Genomic DNA, 23,092 nt, shown 5'->3' with positions numbered 1-23,092 from the left:
AAAAAAAATGTCCCAAACTTACAGTAATGAAGAGGCAGTATTGGTGAATATTTTCTGTTTTTCACATTATTTATCACACATTATATATTGTGGAACAAAAAATTTTATGAAATTATAGTTACATGCTTGAAATGGATTTTAAATCTTTTCATTTTCTATGTTTTGAGTGAGAGTTGTAAACCTGAAAAATTAAAGCTGCGATGTAATTTATCTTGCCTATAAATAGTCACCTATACACTACACAGTTTTGAAATAAATAATGATAGATAAAAAAAAAAGAATGCATTGTATAGAAAGATTTCCACATGAACCCGAGGGCCTAGAAACAGTTGACAGCTGGAAGCTTCTTTCTTACCGACTCTGAAATAAACCACTACAATCTCACCATGGCATATCCTCTGCCATTTTTCTCAGGTCACTGATGTAAAAGAGTTGGACCATGAGGGCCATCAAGAGCTGGGGGAAAAACTGGGCCACTGCTTTCTTGTATGAACCAAGAGGCAGCAACGTGCACAGGGCCTGGGATGCCTATAAGGGAAGGAAAAAGAAGGCAAGAGTGTAGCCATCTGCCTCTAAACCCAGTCAGCCGTAGTGAGGGGGAAGGGAGGAACAGTGCGTTTGCTCCCGCAACCCCCTTGAAGGAAGCCTGAAGCGTGCCTGCATATGTGTTCATTCCCACACAGCTATGAGGTCCATTTTCAACCAGGAACTATGCCCAGTGTTCTATGGAAATGAGCTCCCAAAGCTCTCTCAACCACCTCCAGCTGCCAAACCAGTGGGGAGCAAGCTGGTTCCCAAGGAGAGTGCACTTCCAAGTGTCCTCTTCACATGTGGCCATGAAGAATGGTCCTACCAATAACCCAGGTGCTTCCTGGGCTTAAACAACCCAGGCCAGTGAGATGTTTAAAAGGAGATAGGCCAGATCACTGACAATCGTTCGGCTCACCAACTACTGCGATACCCACCCACCACATCAGGGAAACATCCCACCACCTCACATTTGTGGAGTGCTACCCATTTTTTTCCTACTGTGTCTCTGTAAGACTAGAATTTACTCCCAAGAGTGGTGAGTTTAGTCCTTGGGAGATAGAAAATGGTGGGCACAAATGACATAAGGCCTTCACATTCGTATCAAAGTCTATATGGTCTAGCTGGTGGCTAGTCTCCGACACCACCTCCAAACTTCCACCCTTGCTCCATTCTCTCCTTTCCGTTTCCTTGGAGTCACTCACTTCCCAGGCAAGCTCCCATCTATAGGGCTTTTGTCCCTCTTTCTGTCTAGAACTGTTGCCCAGATTCCTTCACTCTCCGACTGGATGTCACCTCAGCAGAGGCTTCCCCTGACCAACTTTCCTAAACCTTCCCTGTCACTTTCTTTTACTCACATCACTTTATGTGTTTTCTCAGCTCCATATCATCTGGTACATAACACAGTTTTTTGTTCATTGTCTGTGTCTTTTCCTGGAATGTATGCTTCCTGGTCAAGGTGTGGCATACAGCAGGCACTCAATAAATATGTGTTAGATGAATGAATGAATGAGAGCAGGAAATTGTCCAGAAGTATGACCAAGTCCATGGGCAGATGGGGGTTTTCATGATCAGAAAACAAACCAGGACAAGGAAGCACTTACTACTTAAGTAGTACTTACTGCTACAGGCATCATATCAGTCCTATGTAGAGAGAACCGTCTCTTGTCTAGTAGGCTTTCATGCATTTTCCCAGGCTTTCCTTTCAGTATCAATAAGATCTTCTTCAGAACATGAAGGGCCACACTTGACTCAGAATACGCCGCGTGCCATATCAGTACCAAAGTGCTGCAAACACAGCCCCATCCCCCGCCCGACCGTCACAGTGAGAATCAGTTTGCTCGTTTCCTGCTCAATAGTGTCATGAGTCAAAAGTCTTTTTTTTTTACATGTTTATATAGCAAAGAGATCACAGACAAGTCTAAATCAAACTGTTATACTCATTTCCAAATGATCTCATTAAGTCTCTTGTCCTTGAAAGCAGAGGAAGTTTCAGCGAGATCTTATGGAAAATAGTCTGCAAGTCAGCAAGTTGACTGCCTACCACATTTATATTTTTATTTTTTTGATGTTTATTCTTCTCTGAGAGGTGGAGAGGGGCAGAGCATGAGTGGGGGAGGGGCAGAGAGAGAGAGAGAGAGCGAGAGAGCGGGGGAGACACAGAACATCAAGCAGGCTCCAGGTTCTGAGCTGTCAGCACAGAGCCAGATGCAGCGCTCAAACTCATGGACTGTGAGATCATGACCTGAGCCGAAGCTGGAAACTTAACCGATTGAGCAACGGGTGCCATGGTTTCCTGCCCCATTATAGTATCGGTCCAGCTCAGTATCAACTGATTAGCTTTCCCCACTCCATACTCTGTTCCTCCTATCTTGTGACCTTATTTGTCCAGGAATACAGAATATTTTAAAAACTGGTATGGAAGTACAAATTAACATCTAAATAAATATATCAACTTAAAAAATCTAAGGAGGTAGAAATGTTATGTAAAAAAATAACTATGTAAATTTAAAAATTAGAAAACTCAGTCACAAAAATGAGCTCAGGGGAGTGGGCCCTTCTGCGAAAGTTCACTCACATTCTAGTGAGTGACCCAGATGTCACTAGAGCCCTGGATTCTTCGCCTCAGGTCCTCTCCCTCCTTTTCTGCACACCTAGCCACCCTTCAAGATTATTTTTACGATTGATATCTTAAAAACTGCTACACATCTTTGTGTGGGTATATTCCTGACACCTTGTTAATCCGTGCTGGGTTCTGAATCCTATCACTCAGTCTTTCTGCATTTAGGTTCCTAATGGGGGCGGCACACCAGCTGTTTAGAACCCATTACCCAACTGTTCCTGCCTTTGGGGCTCAGCTTGATAACCAAGCTTAGACCCACAGGGACATCAATCTCACATGCCCTGTCTCATTCCCTTACTCTCGTTCATACTTTCTAGCTGAGCAGACATGCCCCGTTTGTCTCATTTAGCTTAACTCTAAACCCCAGTCTTTTGTACTCCATCCCTCACCTACTAACACATGAGATCTTCTCGTGACTATTAAAAAAATTTTTTTTAATGATTATTTTTGAGAAAGAGACAGAGCACAAGTTGGGAAAGGACGAGAGAGAGGGAGACACAGAGTTAAAAACAGACTTCAGGCTCCAAGCTGTCAACACAGAACCCAACACGGGGCTTGAACTCACAAACCGTGAGATCATGACTGGAGCTGAAGTCAGAAGGTTAACTGACTGAGCCATCCAGGCGCCCCTGCTGGTGACTATTTTAATGAAGTTCACTTAACCCTAATTATGCTTGCTTTCTGTGCCACCTCAGTTCATATCATTTGTACTGAATTCATTGGCAACTTGTATCCATGTCGATCTATTGCCTTTCAACAAAATGCCCGAAGGCTGATACCTTACAGACAATGGGTGCGTAATTCCTGAGTGAGAAAACACTGAGTCTCACAAAGATTTTTAATTTCCAGGAATTTTCTGGGGTGCCTGGGTGGCTCAGTCGGTTAAGTGTCCAACTTCGGCTCAGGTCACGATCTCACAGTCTGTGGGTTCGAGCCCTGAGTCAGGCTCTGTGCTGACAGCTCAGAGGCTGGAGCCTGCTTTGGATTCTGTGTCTCCTGTTCTCTATGCCCGTCCCCTGCTCATACTGTCTCTCTTTGTCTCTCAATAATAAATAAACATTAGAAAACATTTCCAGGAATTTTTTAAGTAGTAAAATAACTTTGTGAGTTGAAACCTCCTAAATAAACACAAGCTTTCAGTTGGGAAAAGAAACTCAGTCATATCATTGGGTTAGCATTTTGTGACATTTGATACCCTTTTACAGACATTGACTCATTTAACCCCCAATAATTGAATTATAGGTAAAAAAGAATTTTCCTCATTTCACAAACAGGGAAATTTGATTAAGGAGTTTAGAAATTTGTATGGCTGGGAAGGAATTCAGATTCTTTTCCAAAGCTGCATCCTTTTCATAATGTAACTTCTTGCCTTTCCCACTATTAATAGTAGAGAAGTATTAGCTTCCTTCTCAAGGTGATGTCATTTACTATGCTTGTCTAATGTGTGTGAGGCTCATAGTATCCCATAGGCTCACCTTGATATTGTCTTCTCCTTAATATTTTCTGTGATCCTGGATTGTGAATTTCAGATAAACAGCTAAGTAACAGGGCACTCCCCATTAAATCTGAGAATTTTTAATGTTTCATTATTTTATTGGCAGGTAGAAATGCCTTACATCTGTTCTTCATAAATGAGAAAAAAACAGCACTATAGATTTTATTACTTATGGGAAAAAATCCATCATCACTATGAGGAGTGATTTGTTCCCATGAGAGATGCAACAAAACACAATTTAAAGCCTCAGATACAAAATAGTGACAATGGTCATTTGTCAGTGGCCTATAGTATGTGTAGCTATTGTACAAGAATATGAAGAACATGTATGATCTTATTTAAGTTTTATGATCAATCTATGTGATACAAAAATAGATGTCTTCTTTGAGGGAAAAAAAAAGCCCAAGTCCAGCTCTGTGTGGACTGTGAACAAACCGCTGTCGGAAGGGCTGAGGGGCCTTACTTGTCTGCTGGAACTGGGTAGCCCATAAGCTGGAAGATAGCCTTTGGTGAATCCCGTGTCAGCAGGGTGATGACCTGGAGCATAGCACGCCTCATAACATGAGAAGGGTTTTTATGCAGTTGCTTGTAAATAGCATCCACAATCTTACACACCTGGAAAAGTAATGTCATGGGTCAAACAAGAGCCTCTGTTCCATAGCAACCTCTAAGCCAAGACATTTCTTGGATATAAGCATTCAGTTCTTCTCAGAATGGCCCTGGCAGCAATTAACACACAAATATGCACTAGAGGAACGCATATTCATGTGGGTGACTACACAGTGTAAAATATTTATTTGGATGAGAAATAAGCTTATGTTTTATTGGTAGCAGGAAAATACCCTTTTTTACTTTATTTATTAAAAAAAATTTTAATGTTTATTTTTGAAAGACAGAACATGAGCGGAGGAGGGGCAGAAAGAGAGGGAGACACAAAATCCAAGGCAGGCTACAGGCTCTGAGCTATCAGCACAGCACCTGACACGGGTCTTGAACCCATGAACCACAAGATCATGACCTGAGCTGGAGTTGGACGCTTAATTGACTGATCTACCCAGGTGCCCCAAAATACCCATTTTTTAAAAAAGTTTATTTCAGGAAGGTAAGCTTCATTATATAAAACCTATAGGCTAAGTATAGAAAACATATGTATAATTCAAGTCCTTTAAGAAGGAAGTCAAAATAATGGAACAGAATAACAATGTAACTGCATACTTCAAAAAGCTTTCTGACAGTTAAAGAAGTTTTGAATCTATATATGGAATGGGTAAACTGTGTGTTGGAAGAATGGCCCAGAATGGTAAACACTGAGTTATAATCTTACACATTTTATTCAGAGGTCCTGTGTTAGTTTTATGTTTTCCCCTTTTTATGCATTCTTGAACAAGGAGATTTCTAGTTAGATGTGAAATTCATCTCAAGTTAATGGTTGTAGATTCTACATTTTTTATTTGGAAATATTCCTCAGAGATCATAAGCTGAGATGTTGGTTGATGTAAATTTACATCTCGCTGCAATTGCCTCTTGTACAATTCAGCTAGTTATCTGTGCACAACCCTCTACTCCAACAGAAAAAAAAAATAAGTGAAGTGTTAAGAGTGCAGGACATTCCTTCTGCCATATATGTTCTGAGGTGACCATGAAGTGGGAGATATTAAACATTGCTTTTCTCCACAGACATTTTAAAAAATATTTATTGATTTTTGAGAGAGAGTGTGAAATCACACACGCTCATCCCTTTCCTCCTCACCCCCTTTTCCTTTCCACGCAGCATGCCTCTAAAACGAGCCAGCTATGTTACTGTATGCTTAAGTATAGCAATAGTAATCTGCTTTCATTCTTAAGAAAAGACTTGCTGTGTTAGAGTTATTTAGAGATTGTAAGCCCACATACTCTATGTGCGATTTCAGTGGTTTTCAGGGATAATTTTAACTATGCACAGTTTTCCATTATAACGGATTTTAGAACCTAACCCTGTTTAAGATGAGAATCCGCTGTATTCAGTGCTTCAATTGTTTGTGGGACCTTGGGTGGAGGGATAAGTTTGCTGAACCCCATTTTTGTTCAGTTGCTTTCTTTCTGCTTAATGATTTTACTGCAGCAGAGGCTAGTTTTGCAAATCTAGTTTTCTGTTGGTTCCTCTTCCTCTCCAGGGCCTTGGTATGGATTTATCTAACCTCTCTTTCTCACCCCATGAGAAAAGAGCTTAATTTGTCAAGGAAATGATTGCTGCTGTCCAGCTTTTTCCTTGATTGTGCTTGCCTTCTGGAATGCTTCTCCATGTAGCCACGTTAGGAGTTCTATAGAGAGCTTTGCTTCCCCTTTCCTGCTCTCTGAATCTGAGTATGAGCTCTCGGTTTATTTCCAATCACATCACACTGTGTGTCAGCACCAGGAACTGAAAGTTCAACCCTCATCTCACCGTCAGATGAGGGAGGACTGGTTACATGAGCATGTGACCAATGCATTTGCACAGGGTTCTGCACTTAGAAGGTTCAAAATTCTGCTGTCGCCATCTTGAATATTTAAATAATTTTACCTCTGAGCTTGTGTTTTCTGAGTGAAGTCCCATGGGACAATGGTGCGTGCATGCGAGCCGAGACGATAGTGGGTGTGGTTCGTGTGTGCAGCCCCATTCACATGCAGTGTTCACAATCTACTGAAGTGCACAGAATTCCAGTGGATCCAAGATGCGTCGGAGTCAGCGGGAAATCAAAGTGAGTATAAGATAAACATTTATTGAGGTTTCAACACTCAAGTGGAAAATGATGACTCCTCAATAAGCTGAATGTAGAAGGTGTTACTAGAATGTGTGAATGTCAAGAAATGAAATTAAAACAATTGAGTTAGTTTTGTGCATTGTTTACACTCTTTTGGTAAGAATGAAAACATGTTCATGGATGACCTATGACTTGCATTGTTTTGTTGAGTTGAACACTCCTATATTTTAACCTCTAACTGGCATGGTACGACGTGAAAATAGCTGGTAAAATCTGTGCAACTTTAAAAATTTAGTGTTTTTTTTTTTAACTTAAAGACATTAAATAAAAAATAAAAGTACTATGACAAATTGAAAGAAAGAGAGGGACTGTGGAGGAAAGGGAATAAAACTTCAAAGGTTGGTATATATATTTTAGGTTTCCATTTAAATTCTAGTTAGTTAACATATAGTGTAATATTGGTTATAGGAGTAGAATTTATGACATACATTTGCATATTTAATGCCACTTTTTCTTATGTTTTGACCAGGAAGGCCACATTTATTTACACGTGGCCCCACAAATCACATAGCCAGCCTTACAGCACATTGAGGGTCCCTGAAAACTTTCCTTCGTGGTTACATAGAAGATTTCAATTATGTCTGTATTATTCTACTGTTATTAATGTATTTCTTAAAAAACTGATGCAAATGTGGCAACATATTATCATTTGGTAGAATTGGTAGGTAAATGTTCATGACATTGTTTTCTAAACATTCTGTACACTTGAAATACTTCACAAAGTAAACCCCTCATTAGATCAAAGTGACATACTGAACAACAGCGAGAAATACATAGGAAACAAAGTAGCATATAACAAAGGCGACAAGAGAATAAAGGTAGAGAATAAATCCGTGTCCCCTATTCATTGTCAAGGATCTTACCGTGGTGACCTTGTGGGCATAATACTCCAGAGTCAATTTCAGTATGGTTGACGCATTGAATGCAGTTACATAATCAGGTGAAGAGAAGGTCATGAGGAGACTCCACGTGAAGTCAGTCAGCAAAGATGGCATTAAAGTTTGTCCTACGCTCTGAAACCAAAAGGAGAGCCATGATCTCAGGTCTGACCTACAACACCCTAAGAAAGATAGCTGAATTCAGTCATCCTGGAGGAAGCTTCAGGGGGAGGGGCCAGGTAGCACTGCATGATTTTGGAGGGCCTTGGGCATTTTTGCAGTTTGAGCCCTCTTCCTCCATTCAGAAACGTTAGAAATCATATTGCAACCTGTGTTGATATTGAGATGACTAGAATTCAAAGGGAATTACATTTTTTTTCTTCTGATTTTTAAAGCAGTTTAAACATTTTTATCTGAATAAGTCAGCTGTGGAGCTGGGCCAGGAAGAAATGAAAAACTATGGCATTACAATTAAGAGGAACTGTAAAACATTGATTTCACACGAATTCAGCCGTTCGGATATTGGAAATTATTGTGAGCTTCTTCAGCTTTGGAAATGTGTTTTCTGAGCTCAGAAACAAGCATGATTAGTGGAGGATGTGGGAGGGGGTGAAGCAGGAAGGGGGATGATTCAGTGGTGTGGACTCTTCTCTTTCCCAGGGAAGGCTCAAGAAGCAGGAAGAGATTTTGAAAAAGCCCGTATGGCCTTGATTGAAGTACAAGAACTACAATTCAAACAATTCTTTTTCTGAAGTCAGAGGAATATCTAAGGACTATAAAATATGAACAAAATTATCTGATTATGGATCTCTCAGTTAAGAAAGATGAATGAGTCATGTTTTCTCCTTTTATATGCATAAATATATATGTATCTATATTACATATTATACATACACACACCTTGTGTCATTTTCCCAAGTACAGAAGGTACCCCACCCATCTTGCCAATAAAAGTTTATTTGGATCCCCTTTAAAAGAATGGACCATCGCTCTTTTTGGTCAATAGGGCAGGCCCGAGGTCTGAGTGAGGAGTGGCCAGCAGGCCCCCTCCTATGGGCAGAGGGGTGAGAGGTCCTATTCTCAGAAAGCTATGGAAGAAAGCTAAAGAGGGTCACCAAGGCTTGGTGAGGTTGTGTGGCTATCACGAACACTTAGTCCTCCTTTAGGAAAACCAGATTTAATTAAATGATATGTTGAATTTTAAAAAATCATTGAACTGGGGAATATTCTCTTTTAACTTTTTGTTTACTCAATGAAATAACTTATTGTAGTGTCTGTTTAAAAGTTGTAGAAGAAGCACTTCCTCGTGAAGTTAGAGCGACTGTTAGAAGTTTCTGTCGTGTGAAGGTAGAGGTATGACAGTGGATTCTATCAAATGACAGGGCCGCCTACAAAATGGGATCTACCTGCAACCCTTCAGAAACATACCAATCACACAGGATCGGCTGGATTCTTCAGAAATCACCTATCTCTTCCTTTGTTTCTTACTGGCATACCATGATACCATGTTACTACATATTCTTGATGCCACTCACTGTAATGACTGCACAATACACTGTCAGCTTGATATCCCACAATTTGTCATTTATTTCTCTGTGTTTGACACAGTTTTTAAAAATCATACATCTGTGAAGAACCTCTTCTCATAAATAGATGTATTATTTTGAGTTTTCCTTTCTATGAATTCCCTTTGGGGAACCAAATAACAGGCCATGAATGCAAGGACCTAGGCCACCCTCCCCCAACCCCCAGGATTTCTAAATCCAATGTGCACTCCACTCAGAAGAGGGAGGACACCAACCTGGAGTTGGCAGTAGCTAGCCCCCTGAACTGCTTAGGAGTGCCTCAAGGGAGACTGCCAGTCCTCCACTCACTAGGATCCCGAGTCCAGGGCACTGGGGTGGAGGATGGAAGCATGTAGAAGAATTTTCTAGTAAACTCTAGATGCTTGGTTTCTTCATGTAAATGGATAACTTCATAGTCAACCAGGCTTGTGATTTTTGAGGTGTGGGGTGGATAAGAATAAATGCTTGATTTTGGAAAAATGCACTATCATCTGTGGCTCTTTGGTGAAATGACTCAGTAATTCGAATTCAAATTTAGGGTGCATATTTAAGACATCTATGCAGTATTTTTGACTATGTTATGTAAGATGTATCCCTTCCACATCTCCTCAGCCTCGCACAATTCTATCCACTTCGGCCATGGGAGGAGAAGACACTGCTTTGTGTATGTACTTTTAGGAGGAACCCAAAGACTCTCCCATTCCAAGAGATGGGCTAGGCTGAAGGGCTTCCCCAGCAACTGTGCTGAGCTGTTGGCTCCCTGTGTGTGGCCAGAAGGCCATCTATTGGGCAGCCCAACCTAGGCTGCAGAGCTGGGTGACCTCTCAAGCATGTGGATAAGCCCATGTACTTTGAAGAAAGTGAGGGAGTATACAAGGCCTCGTGGTCTTCCCCAGGGGTTGGGTCAATGTAAAAATTATTTACTCGGTACTGAGATTTGTCACTTCAACTTAAGATTTGTTTCAATAGGGTTTTATCTTTTAGAAAAAGAATGCAAGCAAGGGAGAGGAGCTGAGGGAAAAAGAATGCAAGCAAGGAGAGAGAGAGTGAGAGAGAAAGAGAAAGAATATTAAGCAAGCTCTGTACTCAGTGCAGAGCCCAATGTGGGGTTCCATCTCACGACCATGAGATTGGGATCTGAGCCCAAAGCAAGACTTGGATGCTTAACCAACTGAACCATTCATAACAGGTTTTTTTTTAAAGCAGGTTATTTTGATGTTTGCTGAGTAAATTATACTATTGAAAAGCCTGTTAATTGATAACTCCATTAACATTGCTAAATAACCAGAAGTTCCCTCATCTTTAGTGACATATTTATTAATCAAACAAAAAGAAGTATACAACTAGAAAATACATACCTCATTTGCATGCTATAAGGATTACATAAAAATAATACAAATTGCTATGTTCAGGAATAACAGGCATCATTTTTATTCACAGAGATGAAAATCATGAAGCCAAATACTTTAAATGTTATTTACTCCATGCTTCACTGAACTTTAAAAACATAGAAAAATTTATTAAAAATATAAGCTGCTGAAATCAGTTGCCACTAAGGGGGCCTGGGTGGCTCAGTCGGTTGAGCGGCTGACTTCAGCTCAGGTCATGATCTCAGGGCTCCTGGGTTTGAGCCCCACTTCCGGCTCTGTGCTGACAGCTCGGAGCCTGGAACCTGCTTGGGATTCTGTGTCTCCCTCTCTCTCTGCCCCGCCCCTGCTTGCGCTCTCTCTCTAAAATAAGTAAGCAGTAAAAAAAAAAAAAAAAAAAAAGAAAGAAGTTGCCACTAAAGTAATGATATATACACATGAAAGAAAAGCCATCAGATAAAGGAGGGGTAGGTTACCTGGGCAATTTTAGCTCTGTTTTGTAGCAAGGATGATGGAGACAAGAGGGAGTAATTTCTATGCTTCTCATACTTCATAGGTTTATGTTTTTCAGTATCCCCTGTATTAAGGAAAAGAGTTTATGGTTTTGATTTGATCATCAGTTCCCTCTATGACATTGCTGTTTCCAATTCCCCCTTTCTCTCCAATTCTGGAGATCTAAAGTGTTCTGAACATTTAAGTCTCTGCAGATAGTTTGATCACATCAAATATTGTGACAGCACTGACCCGTAGTCTATAAAGTGTTTAAGTAAGGCCTCTGTGAAATATGAATGAAAGACAAAGATAATTTTAATAGATTCAGCATATATTGAATACATTTGGCTCATCAATGCATCATTCAGCCCACTGGACAAGCTGCTGTTGAGGTGGAGTGTTTATTGATAGGGGACCAGACTTGGAGGCATTTTGTGAAGAGCTGGGGAAGTCAGATGGCAGGAAAGCCAGGAGTGCTCAGTGAAAGCTTCCGGTGCTGACATCTCTCATTCCAGAGAAGGTGACTTTTAATGATTTTGTTTGTTAACAGCTTCATGGAGTTATAACTGACATACTATTAACTTAAAATGTGTAATTCAGTAAGTTTATATATATATAAATATATCTACAAAAACATCACTGCAATAAAAAAATAAATAAATGAAAAAAAAATAACCCAACCACATTCATTTCCTCCACCACACTTGCTCCCCCGTACCCACCACCCCTGATCCAAAGGCAACCGCAGCTCTGGCTTTCCGTCAAGTTTGTGTTGTCTAATCTTAGAAAAATGGACTCATATAGGATGTACTCTTCTGTTGTGTAGCATTTTTCACCCAGCGAAATTATTTTGTGATTCACCCAAGTGGTTATATGTATCAATAGTTCATTCCTGTTTCACTGATGAGTTCTATTCCATCATCTGCTTATCCATTTGCCTGTTGATGGACACTTGGGTTGTTTCCAGGGTTTTGGCTTTTCCAAATGAAGGTGCTATCAACATTTGTGTAGATGTTTTGGTGTGGGTACCTGCTTTCATTTCTCTTAGGTAAAGCCTAAGTTATGGAATGACTGGGTCATTTGGTAGATGTGTATTTATCTTTTTAGGATGAACAGCCAAATTATTTGCCAAAATTGTTGTACCATTTCACACTCCCTCTGGCAATGTGAGGGTCGCAGTTCTTTAGTAACATATGGTATGGTTGGTGTTTCCATTTTAGACATTCTAATGGGCATGTATTAGGACCTCACGGCAGTTTTTAAGCTACATGTTTTTTTTTTCTCACCAGATACTGAACATCTTTTGATGTGTATCTTTGCCATCTGTGTCTCTTTGGTGAAATGACTAAGTAATTCAACTTCAAATTTACTATTTTTTAATTTGGTTGTTTTCTTACTGAGTGTTGAGTGTTCATTTTTAAGTTCTGGATATGAGCCTTTTGTCAGATACGTAACTGATGTGTAACAGATATGTAACATATATTTTTCCCCAGTGTGTGGCTTATCTATTCTCTTAGCAGGGTCTTTCAAAGAGCAGGAATACTTAAAATTTCACTTTTAAAACACATAGGTTGTGGGGCACCTGGTCGTCAGGTCAAGCCCTGCATCGGGCTCTGTGCTGACAGTTTGGAGCCTGGAGCCTGCTCCCGATCCTGACTCTCTCTCTCTCTCTCTCTCTCTCTCTCTCTCTGTTCTTCCCCCACTCATACTCTGTCTCTCTCTCAAAAATAAAATAAAACATGAAAAAAAACCCATTAAAATGTATAGGTCATGCTTTTGGTATTGTATTTAAGAAATCTTTGCCTAACCCAAGGTGTAAGGACTTCTTGTTTTATAGTTTTAGTATTTTGGGTCCATTTTGAAATAACTTTTGTGTTATGTATAAGATATAGATCAAAGTTCTTTTCTTCTGTATAGATATAAAACCAATTTTTCCAAAACCATTCATTGATGTTTACTCTTTCCCCCACTGAATTGCTTTTGACCTTTTATCAAAAATCATCCGACCATACATGTGTGGGTCTATTTAAGAATGTCTGCACCAGGGGCGCCTGGGCGGCTCAGTCGGTTGAGCGTCCAACTCGGCTCGTTCTGCTCAGGTCATGATCTCAGGGTTCGTGCCTTCGAGTGCTGCGTCAGGCTCTGTGCTGACAGTTCAGAGCCTGGAACCTGCTTCGAATTCTGTGTCTCCCTCTCTCTCTGCTCCTCCTATGCTCATGCTCTGTCTCTCTCTGTTTCTCAATAATAAATAAATGTTAAAAAAATTCTGCACTGACATTCCTGAGAAACGTTGGTCTGCAGTTTATTGTTTTTGTTTTTCTTGTCATGTGTTTATGTGGTTTTGGTACCAGAATGTTGCTGGCCTCCTTGAATGGGTTGGCAAGTGCTTCCTCATTCTCACATTTCTGGAAGAATTTGGGTAGGATTGGTATAGTTTCTACTTTTAAGCGTTTGCTAGATCATTACAGTCTGGCATTTTCTTTGTGGGTATTATCTTTTCACTGAGTTCAAAATACTTTCAATTTTTACTTTTATTTCTTTTTTTTGACTTATGGGTCATTTAGAAGTGAATTACCTGCTCTCTGTATATATTGAATTTTCCAGATATTTTTCTAGATTTATTTCTAGTTTAATCTCATCAGAGAATATATTTTAGGTGAATTAAAGACTATACTTTCTTAAGACTTGATTTATGGTTTGAATATGGTATATTTTTGTAAGTATTCTGGTTTTTTTGTTCTTGAGAATGTTCATTTTTCCATTACTGGTGGAGTGTCTATATATATTAATTAGGTCAAGTTGGTTCAAGTCTACATCCTTAATAATTTTTTGTGTAATTATGAATTATTGAGAGAGAGGTATTGAATTCTCTGACTGTAATTGTACCTCTACTCCTTCTATTTTTTAAAAATTGTTTTTGAGAGAGGGAGAGAGAGAGCACAAGCGAGTGGGAGCAGAGGGAGGGGAAGGAAGGTATCTTAAGCAGGCTTCACCCTCGGTGCAGAGAGTGTCACGGGGCTCAATCTCATGACCTTGAGGTGGTGACCACCTGAGCTGAAATCAAGAGTCAGATACTTAACACACTGAGGCACACAGGCACCCCTAGTTTTATCCATTTTTGTTTATGTATTTTAATTTTTATAAATTTTTCTTATTTTAGGGACATACTTGTTTAGGACTGTTGTCTTGTTAATTAATTGACTCGTTTATCATTATGAAATGATCCTCTTTTTCCTTGGAAGCATTCTTTGCTCTGAAATACATACTTTTTTGATATTGACTCAGCCATTCTCATTCCCTTTTAGCTAGTGTTACCGTGCTATATCATTTTCCAACGTTTCACTTTTATTCTATTTGTGGCTTTGCATTTAAAGTAGATTTCTCAAAGAGCAGCATATAATTGAGTCTTGCTTTTTATTCAATCTGATAATCTCTGCCTTTTTATTGGAGATATTCAGAACATTTACATTTACTCTAGATGGCTTTGAGTCTTCACTATTCGTTTTCTATTTTCCTTGTCTGTTCTATTTCTCCTCTTTTTTGTCTTCTTTTAAAGTAGTTCTTCAAACATTACATCTCTATTTGGCTTATTATGTGTAACTCTTTGATATATTATTTAGGAGGCTAGTTTAAGGTTTATATTACACATCTTTAACTTATCATAGTTTACCTATGACATTTCACACTCTGTTAACAAGAACCTTAAAGTTCGCAAGAATCCTACTTCCTCTTTCAAGTCTCTGCACTATTGCTGTCATATAGCTTTTGCACTACTATTTTTTCCTTACAAGTTGATCATCATTTTAAAAGATTACGTAATGAGGAGGGGTGACTGGGTGGCTCAGTTGGTTAAGAATCCGACTTTGGCTCAGGTCATAATCTCACAGTTTGTGGGTTGGAGCCCCACATCGGGCTCTGTGCTGACAGCCCCATATCAGGTTCTGTGCTGGAGCCTGCTTTGGATTCCGTGTTTCTCTCCCTCTCTGTCTCTCCCCTGCTCTCTCTCTCAACTAAATAAACATTAAAAAATTTTTTTTAAACATATGAGGAAAGAATATTTACCTATAGAGTTACAATCCATTACTCTTCATTCCTTTTTTTAGATCTAGATTTTCACTGAATTTTTTTCCTTGAAGGATTTCCTTTTCATATCTCTTTTAGTGCAGATCTGCTGGTAATGAATTCTAGCAGCTTTTGTATATCTAAACAGGTCTTTATTTGCTTTTGTTTTTAAAAGAATTTTTGGTGGCTAAAGAATTTGAGATTGCCTTTTTCCCCTGTACATTGGGAGGCTGCTCCCATTGCTTATGGCTTTGATAAAGAAACTTACTGTCATCTTTACCTTTGTTCCTGGGAATGAAATGTGTCTTATTTCCTCTGGCCCTGTTGAAAATTACACTGTTAATTTCTGTCAGAGTGTTCTTCATCTCAGATATTGTAGTTTTCATCTTCAGAGGTTCAGTGGAGGTCTTTTAGAAATTTTTCTGTCTTTACTTAACATGTTTATCTTATTCTTGGGCTCCTTAAATGATTGGAATATATTATAATAATTGTTTTAATGTCCTTTTCTATTAATTCTATCATTGAGTTATTTCTGGGTCAGTTTTGATTCATTTTTCTTCTCATTATGTGTTGTAGTCTGATTCTTTGCATGTGCAGTGATTTTTATTGGGTGTCAGACACTGTGAATTTTAACTTGACTGCTGGAATATTGGTATTCCTAGAAGTAGACTTGAGCTTCATTCTGATTGGCATTTGAAGTGTTTGGAGATCACCTGATCTTTTTTAGATCTTGTTTTTAAGCTTTGTTAAGTGGCAGCACAACAATTTAGTCTAGAGATAGGTTTTTCCTTCTAATGAGACAAAACCCTTTGAGTCCTCTACATCATTACTTCTACATTATGAAGCTTTAAAAGTTGACTTAGACTCATAGACACTATTCCTAGCCTTTGTGAGTTCATTGGATTTTTCTCTGTAAATATTCTCCCCTGGCCTCAAGTAGTTTCCTCAGATTGGTGTTCTTTTTTTTTTTTTTAATAAGTTATTTACTTATTGAGAGAGAGAGAGAGAGAGAGCGAGAGAGCGAGCGAGCATGAGTGGGAGAGCGGTAGTGAGAGAGGGAGAGAGAGAGAGAGAATCCCAAGCAGGCTCGGTGTTGTCAGTGTGGAGCCGGACACAGGGCTCAAATATATATTTATACATTTAGTCATGTACTACGGGAAAATAAATCTTTTCTCTGTTTAAGTTATTTGGAAATAGTATGATACTTTCAGGACTTACTTTTGTGCTGTGTTAGGCAGGCCACAGCAGCATTTACTGCTGGTGGTTAATTTTCCTGAGTATCCCATTTGATGCTCCATTAGAGGGGGGAAAATATGCCTCCCCTTTAAAAGTCCCATTGCTAACAGTTTTTTTCTTTCTTCTCTTCTTTTCCACAGCATTCCTGTCTCCACCATTAACACCCACCACTAATCTAAGTAGAGCACTTTGTAGACCTTGAAGAACCAACTATACCATTAATAGCATATTTTGATAATTCTAAAAAGATTATAAAAGGTATTTTAGGAAGTGGTGCTATAGATGTTGGGGCAGGATTTAGAAACCTACAGACGTAAAGCCTTCTTGGGACCCACAAGTAGAATAATTAGGGACCATTTGTAGTGCCTCTTAAAAGAGATGGTAAATTATTCTTACTGTTCTGATGCTTTGCAATGCAGAGGAGGTGATGCATGCCCACGGAGGCTTGTTGTGCGACTGAGAGATCACTATGGCAACACAGAAGCGACAGTTCTGCTGCCAGGACCCCCAAACATGGCACTTCAACACTTGCCTAGTGGGAGAAATCAAAAGGGAAAAATGCATTTTCAGTGTATAATCAACATCGAATGTCTGTATCCGATCCTCTAATATCTATATCAGACTAGGATTCAAGGATGAGCTTCAGAATTTACAAAATCTATGTTTAAATCTGTTACTAAACTTCAATTTCCTTATCTCTGAAGTGTAGATAACAAACACTTACCCTGTAATAGTTATTGTGGGGACTATTTATGACAAAAAAGAAAGTTCTTAGCAAAATGCTTGGAAATCATAGGAACTCAACTAATGTTAGTTTCTATTCTACAAATCAGGTAGCAAATTCCAGGATCTTGGGGTAGAGGGTGGATATCCAAAAACCTTCATGGGTTCTTCTCTGTGAATGACACTTCAGATGACTCTGTAAGCCACTGGGGACATGTAACCTTTCCTCCTGGAATTGTTCTGATTCTTCCCAAGGAAATTCATTTTTGAAAACTTCGGAGCCCTTACTTTTGATGTCAAAGCTACTATCACAACATTTATATATTTCTTCCTACAACATCCTTGTCACACAGGCTACTCAAACAGATTTTCATTTTGATTGACTGGTCAAGAAGAAAGGAGAGATGGAAGAGACATTCTGCTTTTGTGAAGGTTTGAGTACCATTACCAATTTCTTCTTAAACAAAAGGGGTTCTGTTCACATGTAGGTTTAGTGAACTGGTAGGCCTTCTTGTTTCTAAGACAGGTGATCACTCTTCTTAAATAGATGCAATACCAGCAAATATTGATGGTGAAACTTAGAATCCAAGTCAACCCCTGGGAGGATCTCACAGCCCGTTTCTCCTTCTTTCTACTTGTTTCCTATGTCCATTATCCCTGCTTCTCATGTCGCTTGACCCACCCTTCTCTCTCAGTCTTAAAGACACACACACACACACACACACACACACACACACACACACACACACAGTCATTCCTGAAGAAGAATGGGAAGCGAACTGGGTCATGGGTCAAGGGCATAACTGAGCAAGGATACTGGGAGGGGTGGCCTCAGTAGAAGAAGGAGAGATAATCCTTTGCTTTTGCAGATGTTCTTTGATTCTTTCTGTCCAACGTCTTTGTAAGGCCAGCTGTGGGGTTCCTCTATTCTAGGAGTCCTATGCCTTAGGAGACTCTAGAAGCAGACAGTACAAACAGTACTCTGAGCTCTAGGGAGACATGTTTTCCTTCCTTGGGTGCTCTTTTCCTTGGAATTGCTGTCCAAGTTTCTTTTTCCATCTAATGGCAAGATTTTAAGAACCACCATAGCACTGTGGGACTGAGTTGTGCTTATCTCTTGGGGATCATAAAGGAGTAGTTCTTTCAGCTTAGTTCACAGAAGTTGGGAACCATTTACAAGGCATTGCCCTACAAGTTTTATTTGCCTCAAATAGCTTTCCCAGTTATGCCCTCCTCAAGAACTTATGGATGTGCAATTCCTACCAGGTGTTTTTGTAAATGAAGCTATCAGTGATCTGTCTATTCCATTTGCCATAGGTGGTCTGTCTAGTTGTTGTCTCTGTTGTAAGTGTGGCTGTGTCTAAATTTTATGGCATGTTTGAGGAGGATGGGGAACCTGACCTAGGATAGGACAAGACAGAAGGCTCTGTGCACTGTGGAGCGCACTGTGTATGCCCGTCAGAAGTGTACCAACCACAGCAATGCTATCTCCAACACATGACTTTGGGAACTTCTATTACAATATAGCCCTTCTTTTATAGAAAATCTATCCAAGTGCTGAAAGAAAAAGAAAAAGGCATTAAGATCTGGAAATAAGAAAGTTCTCAGTATCCATCCCTAAGCTTGACTATTTCTGCTTGGTTTTCTGACCCTTTCTTACTGGATTCCTTCGTTGTAGATCTGGCCTCTCCAGTTTCTTAACAATAATGGTAGTTCAGGGGCTAAATTCCAGAGGCAACCACTCCTATGTGTTTTGAGCTGCTTCTTCTCGAAGTCACCTTTTTATCTCTAAATAATGGACTCCCATTTCCATTCTAACATCAGTTTGGGACATTGTCTATTTATCCCTGCTGTGACAAATTAGGGGTTAACTCAATCACATCTTTCTACTTTGCCACCATCCTCTCAGTGTAGCATATGACCCTTTATAGCATATTGCTATTTTTAGTCCTTCCCTTTTCTATTGTCATAATATGGTAACACTTTTATTTCTTGTTTCATAGTATACAGACATCTTGTTGATCTTCTGCTTTGTAAAGTAGGTGTTTTGGAGCACTTGTATTTCCCTTCAACTTTCCTCTACCATGTCTTCTACTTTCCTACTTCTTTTGCCTTTATTTTATCTTGCATTTTTTGTTTTTATTGTGGCATAAAATATACATAACTTACAATGTACCATTTTAACCATTTTAAAGTACCCAGTTTTGTGGCATTAGGAACCATCATCTCTCTCTAGCTCTAAATTTTTTCATCACCTCAAGTGAAAACCACTAGCCAGTCTTTATTCTTTGGTAACCATAGTCCCTAGCAACAACGAAACTGATTTCTGTCTGTGGATTTGCCTCTTCTGCTATTTCATATAAATTTCATACAATATGTAGCCTTTCATGTCTAGGTTCTTTCACTTAGCGTACTGTTTCCTAGTTTTACTAATGTTGCAGTATATCTCCAACTTCATTTCTCTTTATGGCCGAGTAACATTCCACTGTATGAATATACCACATTTTGTCCACTTTGCTGATGGGCATGTAGGTTGTTTCCATGCCTTGGCTACTGTGAATTGTGCTGCAATGAACATTTGTGTATACATTTTTGCTTGACCAGCTGTTTTAGATTCTTTTAAGTATATACCTATGATTGGTGGGTCATATGGTAATTGTATATTTAACTCATTGAAGAACCACTAAATGATTCCCTGCACTTTTGTTTTTGCATTGTTAAGTTTATAGCATTTGATGGGATGGAGTAATTTATTTGAGTTTTCTGTGATCCTAAAAGTTGAAAATCAATAATATGGTCTTATTATTGTGATTAAGTAAAATTGTTGAATGCATAGGCCATGCTTACTTTAATTATATTTTCTTTTGGCATACAAATATGCTTTCTCTACTCTTTTCAATGCTAAATTCTCACCTGTGTCCTGATTTGACGCTCCATTTTTGATAATCATGTTTCTCTCTTTATTTATCTTGGGCTGACTCTGGTATTGGGAGGGTTTAATCCAAATATCTGGCAAACCTTGGTTATCTAGTGTACTTATGAAAAAATGGTTCTTGGCAGAGTTGATGTGAGCAAGGCTCATCAACCAGTGGGCTTTGCTTTAGAGTGGGTTAGGTGGGGATGCTGGGGTTATGCTGAAATGTTTCTGTACAAACAATCTGGATACTTTTCACAGGGATTTTCTAGCCATTATGAGAAAACAGTCTTCAAATTTTACCTGCCAGTGGACCCATGTCCCTGAGGAATATAGTACGTGTGGAAAGCGGGGTGGAAAGCAATATGGAGTCTTCCGTATAAACTTCCAATGAATCCTTTCAGTTAATGCATATATTTTCAGCCCTGCTTTGCCTTTCACCCTTCACCACTACTTGGACTCCAGCTTCTCCAAGTTTGCACTGGGCAGACTTCTTCCTGGAAAGCTGTGCCCCATCCCAATGTTCATGTGCATCTGCTAGTTTGATTTTTACCTTTTTGAGGAATTTCTGTTCTGTTTTCCACAGTGGTTTCACCAGTTCACATCCCCATACTTTGCCAGGCTTTGTCAGTTACCATTTTCTATCCTATCATCCAGAGTTTGTTGATATGTAACCCACTGAAAACGTTTTACTAATTTGACAAATGTCATTACTTCTATTTTGTGAGGACTTTAGAGGGCGAGGAGATAAAAGCACGTAGACAATCTGTTAGATTTTACTGGAAATCCTCCACTCATCTTTTATTTATTTTTTAAATTTTAATTCCAGTTGGTTAATATAGTGTTATATTAGTTTCGGGTGCACAAAATAGTGATTCAACACTTTCATACATTACCTGGTGTTCATCATCACAAGTGCACTCCTTAATCTCCATTACCTATTTAACTCATCCCCCCCCCCCCCACCTCCCTTCAGGTAACCATCAGTTCATTCTCTACAGGTAAGAATCTGTTTCTTAGTTTGTTTCTCTCTCTCTCTCTCTCTTTCCCTTGCCCTTTTGTCTTGTTTCTTAAATTCCACATATGATTGAAATCACACGGTATTTGTCCTTCTCTTAGGACAAATACCTTCTTTTATTCTACTTAGTCTTATACTCTCTAGCTCCATCTTGTCATTGCAAATGGTGAGATTTCATTCTTTTTTATGACTAAGTAATATTTCATTATGTGTGTGTGCGTACACATACCACTTCTTTTTCCATTCATCAATTGGTGGACATTTAGACTGCTTCCATATCTTGGCTATTGTAAATAGTACTGCTATAAATATAGGGGTGCATGTATCTCTGTAATTTGTGTTTTTGTATTCTTTGGGTAAATACCTAGTAGTGCAATTCCTGGATCACAGAGTAGTTCAATTTTTAACTTTTTGAGGAATTTCCATTCTGTTTTCTACAATGGTTTCACCAGGTCACATTCCCACCAACAGTACCAGAGGGTTCCTTTCCCCCCACATCCTTGCCAATATGCGTTGTGTCTTGTGTTTTTGATTTAGCCATTCTGACATGTTGGAGGCCGTATCTCATTGTAGTATGAATTTACATTTCACTGATGGTAAGTGATGATGAACATATTTTCATGTGTCTGTTGGCCATCTGGATGTCTCCTTTGGAGAAATGTCTATTTATGTCTTCTGTGCATCTTTTAATTGGATTATTTGTTTTTTTGGGTGTTGAATTTTATAAGTTCTTTGTATATTTTGGATACTATCAGATATGTCATTTGCAAATATCTTCTCCCATTCAGTAGGTTGTTATTGTGTATGGTGCAAGAAGTGGTCAGTTTCTTTATTTTGCATGTAGCTGCCCAGTTTTTCCAATACCATTTGTTGGAGAGACTGCCTTTTTTGCACTTGATATTCTTTCTTGCTTTGTCAAACATTAATTGACCATGTAAATGTGGGTTTGTATTCTGTTCTATTGATCTATGTGTCTATTTTTGTGTCAGTACCATACTGTTTTGATTACTACAGCCTTGTAATATAAATTGAAGTTTGAAATTGTGATCCTTCTGGCTTTGTTTTTCTCTTTCGAGATTGCTTTGGCCATTTGGGGTCTTTTGTGCTTCCATACAAATTTTAAGATTCTTTGTTCTAGTTTTGTGAAAACTTCCTCACTGTGTGCCACGAGTGCTTTTCATATCACTGTTTCCATGCTGCATGTCCACAGGCTGCCCCTCTGTGTTCTAAGAGCTGTACAAGGTCCTCTGAGCTCTTCTAGAACCAAGTCTGTGGACCTTTAAAATTGCAGGCTTTGAGTCCCTGTGGTTGCAAGAACTGATGAAATGTGGCCCCTCTCATTTTCCAACACTCTCCCCACCTAATTATTATTATTATAATTATTATTATTGCTGCAAAAAACTTTCTTCTTTGGTCCATAGCTTGGGAGAGGGCTGCAGAGTAGTTAAAAAGCTGGCTAGTGGCCACAAGGAGAGGCTCAGGCACAAGCCCTGGCACCAATGGGATGCCAGAAGGGCCCCTCAAAAGGGTTGCTGGGCTCCAGAAGCTCTTAGTCATGCTTGAGGGTGAGCCTTTCCAAGAGATACTCATTCAGCCCAGCCTGGGGATCGGCCAGCCTGTGGAGATTAGTCAGGTAATCACCCATCTTCTTGATGATGTTTCACCGCCTCATCAAGGAAATGATTTGCTAGCAAGTCATCGAGATGGGGGTCTGCACCGGCAGAACCCAGGGTATGCAGATCCAGAAGGGGCTGGTTCAGACCCTTCTTCTGAACTGGGGTGACTTCCAGGGCATCCACGGTTTTACAAACCCCACTCATCTTGGGACGGTGTCTGCATGTCCTGGAAGAGGGCATGGCTGCCACACTGGTTTTGCATCTTCAAGAGATTCTCAGTGCCTCCCCCCCCCCCC

The 23,092-nt window shown here is 39.5% G+C and overlaps 1 protein-coding gene across 1 annotated transcript in view; it reads right to left on the bottom strand.

Annotated features, from left to right (window-relative positions):
* Window positions 1–23,092, bottom strand: part of MROH9 (maestro heat like repeat family member 9) — an 84,770-nt gene that overhangs the window by 31,042 nt on the left and 30,636 nt on the right. Inside the window, exons 8-13 of the mRNA XM_029933068.1 lie at window positions 16,922–17,057; window positions 11,212–11,312; window positions 7,789–7,938; window positions 4,609–4,760; window positions 1,650–1,815; window positions 386–528 (exon numbers count right to left, since the gene is read on the bottom strand). Coding sequence (XP_029788928.1) covers window positions 386–528; window positions 1,650–1,815; window positions 4,609–4,760; window positions 7,789–7,938; window positions 11,212–11,312; window positions 16,922–17,057 — 848 coding nt within the window. The remainder of the gene's footprint in view (window positions 1–385; window positions 529–1,649; window positions 1,816–4,608; window positions 4,761–7,788; window positions 7,939–11,211; window positions 11,313–16,921; window positions 17,058–23,092) is intronic.

This window comes from Suricata suricatta, chromosome 3, assembly GCF_006229205.1.
Source record: "Suricata suricatta isolate VVHF042 chromosome 3, meerkat_22Aug2017_6uvM2_HiC, whole genome shotgun sequence".
Classification (NCBI taxonomy): domain Eukaryota; kingdom Metazoa; phylum Chordata; class Mammalia; order Carnivora; family Herpestidae; genus Suricata; species Suricata suricatta.
Note: the sequence above shows the minus strand (reverse complement) of the source record. Positions and strands in the feature narration are given on the sequence as shown.